At 51.1% G+C, this 13333-nt stretch overlaps 1 protein-coding gene across 1 annotated transcript; it reads left to right on the top strand.

The window, feature by feature from the left end:
• Positions 1-436: 436 nt before the first annotated feature.
• On the top strand, positions 437-2118 carry ASB13 (ankyrin repeat and SOCS box containing 13; the record flags this gene model as incomplete). Its single annotated transcript, XM_039713973.1, has 2 exons — positions 437-677; positions 1980-2118. Coding segments are annotated over 2 exons (369 nt in total), but the record flags the coding sequence as incomplete, so codon positions are not given.
• Between the last annotated feature and the right edge of the window lie 11215 nt (positions 2119-13333).

Raw genomic sequence — 13333 nt, 5'->3', positions numbered from 1 at the left:
TCCCATTCGTGATCCCGTTCTTCCCTGCACAGGCCCCTCTGGCCCATTCCTGATCCCATTCCTCATCCCGTTCCTCATCCTGTTCCTGATCCCGTTCCTCATCCCGTTCCTCATCCTGTTCCTGAACCCATTCCTGATCCCATTCCTGATCCAATTTCTGGTCCCATTCCTGATCCTATTTCTCTTCCCATTTCTGATCCTTTTTCTCTGGCCAAATCCCCTTTTCCCGGGTTAAATCCCCTTTTCCCTGGCCAAATCCCCCTTTCCCTGGCCAAATCCCCCTTTTCCCAGGTTAAATCCCCTTTTCCCAGGTTAAATCCACTTTTCCCAGGTTAAATCCCCCTTTCCCAGGTTAAATCCCCTTTTCCCAGGTTAAATCCCCTTTTCCCAGGTTAAATCCCCTTTTCCCAGGTTAAATCCCCTTTTCCCAGGTTAAATCCCCTCTCCCTGGCCCAATCCCCTCTCCCCGGCCGTTCCCTTCCCAGGAGCCAACGTGAACGCGGCCAAGCTGCACGAGACGGCGCTGCACCACGCGGCCAAGGTGAGGAACGTGGACCTGGTGGAGCTGCTGGTGGAGTTTGGGGGCAACATCTACGCCCGGGACAACCGGGGCAAGAAACCCTCGGACTACACCTGGAGCAGCAGCCCCACGGCCAAGTGCTTCGAGTTCTACGAGAGTGAGTGGGGAACCCTCTTTTTATTGGGATTTTGGTCATTAAATCCCCTTTTTATTGGGAATTCGGCCATCAAATCCCCTTTTTATTGGGAATCTGGCCATCAAATCCCCTTTGTCCTGGGATTTTGGTCATTAAATCCCCTTTTTATTGGGAATCTGGCCATCAAATCCCCTTTGTCCTGGAAATTTGGCCATCAAATCCCTATTCTGATCCCATTTTTCCCATTTGTGATCCCATTTCTGTTCCATTTTGATCCCGTTTTTATCCTGTTCCTGATCCCATTTTGATCCCATGTTGATCCTGTTCCTGTTTTGATGTCATGTTAATCTCGTTTCTGATTTTTATCCCATTCCTGATCCCATTTTTATCCCATTTTGCTCCCATTTTTACCCTGTTCCTGATCCCATTTCTGATCCTGTTTTTATCTTGTTTTCCCCCATTCCTGATCCTGTTTTTACCCCATTCCTGATCCCGTTTTTATCCCGTTTTTATCCCATTTTTATCCCGTTCCTGATCCCATTTTTATCCCATTCCTGATCATGTTTTCCCCCGTTCCTGATCCCATTTTTATCCCGTTTTATCCTGCTTTTATTTTTATCCCGTTTTCCCCCGTCCCTGATCCCATTCCTGATTCCATTTTCCCCGCCCCTGATCCTGTTTTCCTCTGTCTCTGATCCCATTTTCACCCCATTTTCCCCTATTTTCACCCCGTTTTCTCCCATTTTTATCCTGTTTTATCCCGTTTTCCACCATTTTACCCCATTTTCACCCCATTTTCCCCTATTATCACCCCATTTCCCCCCCTTTTTATCCCATTTTCCCCCATTTTTACCCCGTTTTCACCCCATTTTCCCCCGTTTTCCCCTGTTTCTATCCCATTTCACCCCATTTTTATCCTGTTTTCCCCCATTTTTCCCCCATTTTCACCCCGTTTCCCCCCATTTTTACCCAATTTTCCCCCGTTTTTCCCCATTTTCCCCCGTTTTCCCCCATATTTACCCCATTTTCCCCCGTTTCCCCCCATTTTTACCCAATTTTCCCCCGTTTTTCCCCATTTTCCCCCGTTTTCCCCCATATTTACCCCATTTTCCCCCGTTTCCCCCCATTTTTACCCCATTTTCACCGTTTTCCCCCATTTTTTCCCCATTTTCCCCCATTTTTCCCCATTTCCCCCCATTTTCACCCCGTTTCCCCCCATTTTCACCCCGTTTCTATCCCATTTCACCCCATTTTTCCCCCTTTTCCCCCATTTTCCCCCGTTTTTACCCCGTTTTTCCCCCGTTCTCCCCCCGTTCCGCGCAGAGACGCCGCTGAGCCTGCTGCAGCTGTGCCGCGTGAGCGTGCGGCGGGCGGCCGGGCGCCGGGGGCTGCGCCAGCTGCCCAAGCTGCAGCTCCCGCCCCGCCTCATCCAGTACCTGTCCTACGACTGACCCAGCCGGGAGCGCCCGAATCCCGGGAAAAACACGGAATTCCCGGGAAAAACCCCGCAGTTCCCGGGAAAACCCGCAGTTCCCGGGAAACCCCCGCGCGCTCGGAGTTCTCCTTCTCTCCCACCTCCCCCACGACAAAAACCCCGTTTTAATTTAATTTCAGGCGCTGCTGTAAATAGGATTTGTCGGGAATTCCCCTTTCCTGTGAGTTCCCGGGTGGAATTTCCCGGGTGGAATTTTGGCCTCTCCCTGCTTTTCCTGGATTTCCTCTTTGGGATCCAGCCGGGGGGGGAGAAATGGGATAAGTGTGGGGTGGGAACCGTTCCAGCTGGGAATTCCGTGCTCTGGAGCACCTCTGATCCCATTTTGATCCCCTTTTTCCCATTTTTCTCCTGCTTTTCCCATTTTTACCCCATTTTTCCCTGCACAGACCCCTCTGATCCCATTTCTGATCCCAATTTTCCCGTTTTTATCCCGTTTTTCCCTGCAGGGATCATCCATCCCCTTTTGGATGATCCAGCCTGGAATGACCCAGGATCCCTTTCCCTGCTGGGGGCAAATTAATTCCCTTTCACTCATTCATTCCCTAAATTAACGATTCCCTAAATTAGCAATCCCCTAAATCAGCCGGGAGCGCCCGAATCCCGGGAAAAACACGGAATTCCCGGGAAAAACCCCGCAGTTCCCGGGAAAACCCGCAGTTCCCGGGAAAAGCCCGCAGTTCCCGGGAAACCCCCGCGCGCTCGGAGTTCTCCTTCTCTCCCACCTCCCCCCCCACAAAAACCCCGTTTTAATTTAATTTCAGGCGCTGCTGTAAATAGGATTTGTCGGGAATTCCCCTTTCCTGTGAGTTCTCGTGGAATTTCCCGGGTGGAATTTTGGCCTCTCCCTGCTTTTCCTGGATTTCCTCTTTGGGATCCAGCCGGGGGGGGAGAAATGGGATAAGTGTGGGGTGGGAACCGTTCCAGCTGGGAATTCCGTGCTCTGGAGCACCTCTGATCCCATTTTGATCCCCTTTTTCCCATTTTTCTCCTGCTTTTCCCATTTTTACCCCATTTTTCCCTGCACAGACCCCTCTGATCCCATTTCTGATCCCAATTTTCCCGTTTTTATCCCGTTTTTCCCTGCAGGGATCATCCATCCCCTTTTGGATGATCCAGCCTGGAATGACCCAGGATCCCTTTCCCTGCTGGGGGCAAATTAATTCCCCTTCACTCATTCATTCCCTAAATTAACGATTCCCTAAATTAGCAATGCCCTAAATGAATCCCCTAAATGAATTCCCTAAATGAATTCCCTAAATGAATTCCCTAAATTAATCAGCCCAGGGCTAATTAGCGGCACCGCAGCTCGTTCTTTTAGGGAGTTTTCAGGGTTTTCCAGGAGCATCCAGAGGCTCTGGATCAACACCAGGAATGAGGAGAGGCCGGGCCGGGAGTGGCTGTGTCCCAATCCCATTCCCAATCCCAATCCCAGTCCCAATCCCATCCCATCCCATTCCTTTCCCAATCCCATTCCCAATCCCATCCCATTCCCAATCCCATCCCATTCCCAATCCCATTCCCATCCCAATCCCCTTCCCAATCCCAATCCCAGGCCCAATCCCATCCCATCCCATTCCTTTCCCAATCCCATTCCCAATCCCATCCCATTCCTCATCCCAATCCCCTTCCCAATCCCAATCCCAGTCCCAATCCCATTCCCATTCCCATCCCAATCCCATTCCCAATCCCATTCCCATCCCATTCCTTTCCCCATCCCAATCCCCATCCCAATCCCAATCCCATTCCCAATCCCACTCCCATACCATTCCCATTCCCATCCCAATCCCATTCCCGATCCCAGATCTGTTTCCCCCTCCCTGGGGATCCCATGGGATACCGCCATTCCCATCCCAATCCCATTCCCAATCCCAATCCCAATCCCATTCCCATCCCAATCCCATTCCCATCCCAGATCTGTTTCCCCTCCCTGGGGATCCCATGGGATACCACAGCACCGGGTTCTGCCTGGAGGTTTGGGAATTTTGGGATTGATTTTCCCCCTTTGGAGCCCTTTCCCCAGTGCCAGCTCGGGATTCCAGGGATTGGGGTTGGGATTGCAGGCCTGAATCCCGGCTGGAATTCCGGGAATTCCGGGAATTCCTGGGGCTTTGTCCTTGGCTGCTGAGCCGGGATTCCCCTCCCCCTTCCAGCTTTCCCATTTTCCCGATAATCCTGGAAAACCCCCGAGCTTCCCCCACATTCCTCTCCAGAGCTCCGGGATCCGCCGGGATCCGCCGGGAATGCTGAGCTGGGCCTGAATGCACCTCGTGGGCTCAGGTTGCCTTTTTATTTTATTTATTTTATTTTATTTTATTTTATTTTATTTTATTTTATTTTATTTTATTATTTTATTTTATTTATTTTATTTTATTTTATTTTATTTTATTTTATTTTATTTTATTTTATTTTATTTATTCCTCCTTTTACCCTGAAAATCCCAAACCCCGCTGTTCTCATCCCGAGTTTGGGGCTGGGATTCCCGGAACTGGGGAAGCTCAGGGAAGCCCCGGGGGGTTTTTTGTGGGATTCATCCCTGGGAACGGCAGGGAAAAGGTTCTGTGGGGCAATTTAGGGATCCCAAATCCCTTTTCAGGATCCCAAATCCCATTTTAGTGTCACCAAATCCCTTTTTAGGATCCCAAATCCCTTTATAGGATTCCCAAACCCCTTTTTAGTGTTCCCAAATTTCTTTTTGGGATCCCTAAATTCCTTTTCAGGATTCCAAATCCCTTTTTAGCATTCCCAAATCCCTCTTTAGGGTTCCCAAATTCCTTTATAGGATTCCCAAATTCCTTTTTATTATCCCAAATCCCTTTTTAGGATCCCAAATCCCTTTTCGGGTGTTTTTCCCCCACAAGAATGGAATTTCCAAATCCAAGAAGATTCCTTGGAGAACCAGCACGGAGCTCCCCCAGCCCCGTGGGTTCCATCTTCATTCCCTGGTTCTGGAGCCTTTCCGGGGGATCCCAAACTTCTTTTGGGATTTTTATTTCGAATCCATTGGGGGAATTCCTGCTGCTGGGATTCAGGAGAGCTCCAGGCACCACCCTGCAATTCCAGCTTGGAAAACTGGGAATGACGTTTGGGCTGTGGCCGCTCCTGAGCCATCAATTGCTGGGAAAAATCCCATTTACTCCGTTCTTTATCCCATTAATTCCATTCCCCCGTTTATCCCATTCATCCCAATTCCCAGCTGGAATTCTGGGGGATTTTCCCTGGATTTTTGGGAGCACCTGGATCTCCTCTGGATCGAGGTTTGGGATGGAAACCTCGGAGGATCCAAGGATCCCTCCTGGATCACGGGGCCTGGGGGTCTTTCCTGGGGTTTTGGGATTTCTGGGAATGCCAGAAGCAGCTGAATCCCTGGAATGATGGGAACAAACTCCTGGATGGGCCTCGTTGATTTGGGGTCACTTTGGGACAATCCCTTTATTCCCAAATCCAGGCCTGGATCCCAAATCCCACCAGGCCATTCCTGCTTTATCCTCCCCGGGCTTCCCAAATCCCAAACCCAGGGATAATTTTGGGATAATTCCTCTTCCCGGGGGTTTCCTGTGGATCCAGCAGGGCAGGGAGCGATCCCTGGGAACGGGGGTTGGATTTCATCCCTGGGAATCTTTGGGATTTCTCCTGGCTGGAATCTGGGCCGGAGGAGGGGAGCTGGATCCTGGCAGCTTTTCCCAGAAACTGAAGTTTATCCTGGGAAAACAAGGTGGGATCGGAGCCATTCCTTGGGAGGCTGGAAAGTTCCACCCCTGGATGAGGGAAATCCCTGCGGGGTTTGTGCTGAGCTTCCCAAATCCCTGGGAAATCTGGGAAAGGGACAGCTCCCCCCAAGCCAGGGCTGGGATTCCTGGTTCCACCTTCGGGGCTCTTGGAGTGAGGGGAGAAATTCCCAGGAGTTTTCCTGAGCTTTTTTTCCTCTGGAATGGGGCAGGAGCAAAGCTGGAATTCTGTCCCGCCGCTGGGTTTGGGAATAAATCCACCCAAACCCCCAAAATCTGGAGATTTCCCTGAGTTTTTCCACGCCCTCTTCCCCCCTCCCTCCTTTTCCCGGGAAAATCCAGGCTGATCCTGCAGGTCTGTGGGTGCCCATCCCAAATTTTCGGGTGGGTCTGGAGAAATCCCCTGGAGCTCCAGCTCCTGGTTTTCATCCCAAAATTGACATTTTTCCAACTGCAGCCCTCAAACCCACAGCAAAGCCTGGGAGGGATCAATCCCACGGATTTCTTGGGATTTCTGGAAAACTGGATGGACCCTTGGGCTGTTCCCACCTCTCCTGCACGTCACAAAATCCTTGGATCCTAAAAAAAACCCCAAACTGCCTCACTCTGAGATGGATCCTGAGCTTTTGGTGATGCCCTAAATCCGAGATCCCGGATTTTCCCTGGATTCAGGCACTCGGGAAATGCTGGGAAGGGGAGGAACTCTTCAGAGCTGGGAATTCGGGCACCTGGAACTGATTCCTGATTAAAATTCCCTCTGGAAAAGCCTCACCTGTGTCTGGCTGTTGTGGGATCTGCCCTGGAATTCTCTTCCTCCAGCAGCCTCATCCCAAATGCAGTGCCCAGGGAAGGGTTGGAGCTCCCTGGGATGGGGAATTGTCCCTGCCCTTGGAACGGGGCTGGAATTGGGTGATCCTGAGGGTCCCTTCCCACCCAAACCATTCCATGATTCCATAAAAAAACCCCACAATGTTCCTCCCCTTCCCAAAACCTTTCATTCCTCGTTTCCCAGGGAAAACCTGGCAAGAAAATCTGGGACTGGAGAATCTTCCCAGAGAACTCCTGAGCTCTGGAAGGAACCAGAGGCTGGAAACATCCCAAAGGAACGGGAGGGAAACTCGGGAAAAACGGGATAATCCCGTTTGAGGGGATTTTTTAATTGGAGGAGCCGATTCTGCTGGGATTCAGGAGAGCTCCAGGCACCACCCTGCAATTCCAGCTTGGAAAACTGGGAATGACGTTTGGGCTGTGGCCGCTCCTGAGCCATCAATTGCTGGGAAAAATCCCATTTACTCCGTTCTTTATCCCATTAATTCCATTCCCCCGTTTATCCCATTCATCCCAATTCCCAGCTGGAATTCTGGGGGATTTTCCCTGGATTTTTGGGAGCACCTGGATCTCCTCTGGATCAAGGTTTGGGATGGAAACCCATCCCAACCCATAATCCCGTTTTTTCCCCTAAGGAATCCTCTCCAGCCGATTTCCCCGGAGCTGGCTGCGATGGGGAAGCGAACTTGGGAGGAGGAATTGTGGATCAAATTCCCACAATTCCCACAAAACCCTCGGGAACGGCAGGATCGGGATGCGGGAGCTCCTCCCGGCGCCGCTTGGCGGAGCTGCTCCCCCGGGAAGCTCCGGGACGGAATTCCCGACCCCCGCTCGTCCCAAATCCTGACAAACCCGGAATGCTGCTCCTCGCACAGGGAATCCCAAATCCTGACAAAACCCGGGAATGCTGCTCCTCGCACGGGGAATCCCAAATCCTGCCAAAAACCCGGGAATGCTGCTCCTCGCACAGGGAATCCCAAATCCTGCCCAAACCGGGAATGCTGCTCCTCGCACAGGGAATCCCAAATCCTGCCCAAACCGGGAATGCTGCTCCTCGCACAGGGAATCCCAAATCCTGACAAAAACCCGGGAATGCTGCTCCTCGCACAGGGAATCCCAAATCCTGACAAACCGGGAATGCTGCTCTCGCACAGGGAATCCCAAATCCTGACAAAAACCCGGGAATGCTGCTCCTCGCAAGGGGAGGAACCGCAACCCCAAATTCCCTCTGACCCAGCAAACACGGACCCGCTAATCCCGGGTTGGGAATTCGGGATTTTTGGGGTTTTTAGGGATAACAAATCGCCTCCAGCGGGTTCGGTTCCCACCTCCAGGCTCCGATTGTCCCGGTGGCAAAAAGACCGGGAATTCCCAGATCTGAAAGGAAATTCCCTCTGGTCTCGGGTCAGGGCATTTTGAAGGAGAAAAGCAGGAATTTCGGGAAAGACTTGGACAGGGAGGGAAGGGGAGCACGGGGCAGGTTTGTGCCTCCATGGATGGGCTGGAAATCGGGAAAAACGGGGAAAATTGTTATTCCTGCTTTTCAGCTTTGCCTGGGCTATTTTTAAAAATATAATTGTTTTATTTTATTTTATTTTATTTTATTTTATTTTATTTTATTTTTAATATTTTGTTTTTATTATTTTACTTTATTTTATTTATTTTTATTTTTTAAATTTAATTTTTAATTTTAATTTTTATTTTAATTTTTATTTATTTTTATTTTTATTTTTATTTTTATTTTTATTTTTATTTTTATTTTTATTTTTATTATTTTAATTTTTATTTTTACTTTTATTTTTCCTTCCCAGAGCTGATTTGGGATTCGTTTGGGAATTCCAGCTGGGTTTTTAACCGAGGAGAAAGCGGAGCTGGGAATGCGGACTGTTGGAATTTAAATTGTTTATCCCTGGGGGTGTTTTCTGGAGCAGCAGCCCCAACCTCCTGCTTATCCCGGAGGAATCCCGCCCCATGGAATCTGGGAATTTGGGATCTCTCCCGCTGTTCCCAAAGCCCTCCAGGCGCCCCCAAACTCCTGTTAATTAATGAGCATTAATTTAATTAATGAACATTAATTCCCTGGAGCCGCCTGTGCCCATCCCGGGCTGCTGCAATTCCCTGCTGGGAATTTTGGATTTCCCCGGGATTGATCCCCGGGGATATTTTGGGAATTGGGGTTGGGGAAGGCCCTGGGAGCGAAGGGGAGAGGAGGAATCGGCCCGAGGAGCCCCAGGGCCCGGCAGAATCCCCGGGGATTTAATTTGGGAATGGGGTGGGGGCTGGGGCCCCTCCCTGCAGGAGCAGCGGGATTGCCTCATCCCAAAGCTCCTCCCTGCCCTGTGGTCCCACGTGCTCCTCTTGCTGCCGCTTTCCCTGTCCCCAGGTCCCTTTTCCTGTCCCCAGATCCCCTTTCCTGTCCCCAGGCTCCTTTTCCTCATCCCCAGATCCCTTTTCCTTGGCCCCAAGTCCCTTTTCCTGTCCCCAGATCCCCTTTCCTGTCCCCAGATCCCTTTTCCTGTCCCCAGATCCCTTTTCCTCATCCCCAGGCCCCTTTTCCTGTCCCCAAGTCCCTTTTCCTCATCCCCAGATCCCCTTTTCCCTGTCCCCAGATCCCTTTTCCTGTCCCCAGATCCCTTTTCCTCATCCCCAGGTCCCTTTCCCTGTCCCCAGGTCCCTTTTCCGTGTCCCGCTGCTCTCCTGCTCCCACGTTTCCCAAACCCAAAGACTCATCCCTGGTCCTGGTTCCTCTTTTCCCACTTTTTCTTGCACTGCTCCCTCTCCCGATCCAGCTTTTCTCCGTCTCTTGCTCCCAGCTTTTCCCTGTGCCCTGGTCCCACTCTTCCCTTCTCCTTGTCCCCTTCTCTCCTGCTCCCAAATCCCAAGGCTTGGCCTCATCTCCTTGTCCCCTGCTCCTGGTGCCACCTGTCCCCCTCTCCTGGTTCTTCAGGTCCCCTTTTCTTGTCCCCTTCTCCTCCAGTTCCCATTTATCCCCAAAGTCTCGTCCTTGTCCCTCTCCTGACCCCAAATGTCCCCGTCCCTTTGTTCCTTTTCTTGGTCCCTCATTTTTCCTTGTCCCACTGGTCCCTTCTCCTGGTGCCACTTGTCCCCATCTCCTGATCCAGCTTGTCCCCATCTCCTGGTTTTCAGGTCCCCTTTTCCTCCTGTTCCCATTTATCCCCAGCCCAAAGTGTCATCCTTGTCCCCTTGTCCTGATCCAGTTTTTCTCTACCTCTTGCTCCCAACTTTTCCTTGTCCCCTGGTCCCTTCTTCTGGTGCCACTCGTCCCCTTCTCCTGTTTTCTTCAGGTCCCCTTTTCTTGTCCCCTTTTCCTCCTGTTCCCATTTATCCCCAGCCCAAAATCTCGTCCTTGTCCCCTTGTCCCTTCTCCTGACCCAGTTTTTCTCTACTTTTCCTTCTCCCCTGGTCCCTCCTGCTCCCACTTTTCCCAAACCCCAAGACTCATCCTTGTCCCCTGCTCCTGGTTCTTCAGGTCCCCTTTTCTTGTCCCCACCTCCTGTTTCTTTCATTCCTCCCACAGATGGGATTTTCTCCTTCCACAAATTCCCCAAAAGTGGAAAACCAGGGAGAAAAATCCCTTTCAAGCCGGTTGCACAAACACCCCTGGGAAAGGGAACCATTTCTTTTTTCCCTGTTTTGGTCCCATTTTCCCTCTCCTGTGCCCCATTCCTGGTCCCTCCTGTCCCCTCCCTGGTCCCCAGCTCTGCTCTCCTTTTTTCTCCTCTCCTTTATTTCCCTCTCCTTTTTTCTCCCTCTTTATTTTCCTCTCCTTTTTTTCCCTCTCCTTTTTTTCCCTCTCCTTTTCCCCCCCTCTCCTTTATTTCCCTCTCTTTTATTTCCCTCTCTTTTATTTCCCTCTCCTTTTATTCCCTCTCCTTTATTTCCCTCTCCTTTTTTTCCCTCTCCTTTTTTCCCTCTCCTTTTTTCCCTCTCCTTTTTTTCCCTCTCCTTTTCCCCCTCTCCTTTATTTCCCTCTCCTTTATTTCCCTCTCCTTTTCCCCTCTCCTTTTCCCCCTCTCCTTTTCCCCCTCTCCTTTATTTCCCTCTCCTTTATTTCCCTCTCCTTTTTTCCCCTCCTTTTCCCCCTCTCCTTTTCCCCCTCTCCTCACCCCATTTTTCCCTCTCCCTCTCCCCATTCCCCTCTCCCTCTCCTGCTCGTCCCCTCTCCTCATCCCCAGAATTCCATGAGGGATTAACGCCAAAACCCCAAATTTGGAGACAAACCCAAGCCCTGCAGCCCCAAAATCAGGGATTTTCCCCCAAAGCTTTTCCCCACCTGGAACAGCCTCAGCCTCAGGGCTGGAGCTGGCACCGAATTTTTCCATTTTCCACAATTTTGGCCATGCCTGGACAACGTTTCCCACATTTCCCCGTGCCTGATTTTGGGATGATTTGTGTGGTTTTTTTCATTTCTCCCGCAGACAGGATTGTCTTCTTCCACAAACAACCCGGGAGTGGAAAACCAGGGAGAAAAATCCCTTTAAAACAGGTCACAAAACCAGGGAAATGGAACCTTTTTTTTTTCCCCAAAGCAAACATTGGGAAAAACGAGTTTACAAACGGATTTTTGGGCTTTGTTTTTATGCCCTGGTGCAGAACCTGCCTTGATTTCCCAGCCCAGCTCCCCTCACCCCTCCAGCCCGGAGCATTCCCATTCCCGAGCCGTTTTTCCAGACTTTTTTCTGGCAGCTGGACGTGGAGGGGCCTCCTCCTCCCGCTGACATTTCCCAGGCACCACGTCACGTTTGAGAGTTATTGCTGGGGAGGGGAGCCACGGGTCCAGAGGGCTTGGAAAGGGGAAAAATGGGGAAAAACGGGAAAAAATGGGGAAAAATGGGGGAAATAAATGGGGAAAAATGGGGGAAATAAATGGGGAAAAATGGGGGAAAATGGGGGAAAATAAATGGGGAAAAATGGGAAAAAAAAATCCTGCTTTTGCTTTGGGAAAACCTCGGGAGGTGTCGGTGCTGTTTTCCCAAATTTAATCAATGTGTTTTTAAAGGCTCGCTGTTGAAACGGGGTGGAAACATCTCGGGTTGCTAAAATTAAAGGGAATGAGGAGAATTTGGGATGGATTCCACAGGATTGGAGCAAACATCTCCGTCCTTTAGGGTGGGGGAGTTCCTGAGCTGCTTTTTTCCCTTAAAAATCCCATTTTAGGGGGAAAAGTCTCCAGGTGAGCAGGGAAAGGGGAGCGATGGGGGCAGAGGTGGATCCCTGGTTTTGGGTGGTGCTGGAGCTTTTGGTGGATTTTTTGGATGGAAAATACCTGGAAAAGTGGTGGGAGATGTCCGTGGTGGAGGTGGGAGCAGGAGATTTGGATCCAGGAGATTTCCCCTCCAGTCAGACCCCAAGGGATCCCCCCAGTCACATCCATTCCAGGTGATCCCACCCCAAACCCAGCCCAGCTCCCATCCCAGGGGTTCCTCATGGTCCATCCCAGGGATCTCACCCCTCCATGTGCTCCCATCCCAGGTTATCCCTACTCCAGATCCCACCCTGGATGATCCCACGTGACCCCATCCCAAATCCCACAGCAGGTGATCCCGCAGGATCCATTCCAGGTGATTCCCCATCCCAAATCCCACAGCAGGTGATCCCACAGGATCCATTCCAGGTGATTCCCTGTCCCAGATTCTGCACCAGATGATCCCCCAGATCTCATCCCAGGTTATTCCTACCCCAGGTCCTGCCTAAAATGATCTCCCAGGACCCATCCCAGGTGATCCCTATCCCAAATCCCACACTGGATGATCCCAGAGGATCCATTCCAGGTGACTCCTATCCCAGATGGTTCCCAGTCCCAATCCCAGGTGATCCCTGTCCCAAATCCCACACTGGATGATCCCAGAGGATCCATTCCAGGTGATTCCCTGTCCCAGATTCTGCACCAGATGATCTCCCAGATCCCATTCCAGGTTATTCCTACCCCAGGTCCTGGCTCAGATGATCTCCCAGGACCCATCTCAGGTGATTCCCCATCCCAAATCCCACACTGGATGAACCCCCAGTTCCCATCCCAGGTGATTCCCTATCCCAGATTGTTCCCAGTCCCAATCCCAGGTGATTCCCCATCCCAAATCCCACACTGGATGAACCCCCAGGTCCCATCCCAGGTGATTCCCTATCCCGGATGGTTCCCAGTCCCAATCCCAGCGGATCCCTATTCCTCATCCCATCCTTCAATCCCCATGCCCGGGTGCAGGGAACATCCTGACCAAGCTTTAGGGTGGAAAATTGGGATCAGGGAGAGACCAGGGACCCTCCAAATTTCCCAGGCTCCAAGTGCATCCCCTGGACCTTAATTAATTTAATTATTAACCAATACCAGATGGAATTCCACTGGTCATGGATCTGCCGGGCCGGATCCTGCAACTCCATCAGCTCCTTCTCCTCCAGAGGGACACTCTGGGGAGGAAAACCTGGATTTGGGAAGGAAAATCCCCTCCTTTTCCTGCTGAAAAACATCGGGACCATCCTGTCCATCCATGTGTCCATCCCAAGGAATCTTCCAAGGTGGGAATCAGCAATCCTGAGCACCAAACTGGGGGGAAAATGGGAGAACATGGATGAGCTTCCTCCACTGTTGATGGAGCTGCTGGGCCGGGATC

This window comes from Passer montanus, unplaced genomic scaffold (genome assembly GCF_014805655.1).
Source record: "Passer montanus isolate IOZ18808 unplaced genomic scaffold, ASM1480565v1 scaffold291, whole genome shotgun sequence".
Classification (NCBI taxonomy): Eukaryota; Metazoa; Chordata; class Aves; order Passeriformes; family Passeridae; genus Passer; species Passer montanus.
Note: the sequence above shows the minus strand (reverse complement) of the source record. Positions and strands in the feature narration are given on the sequence as shown.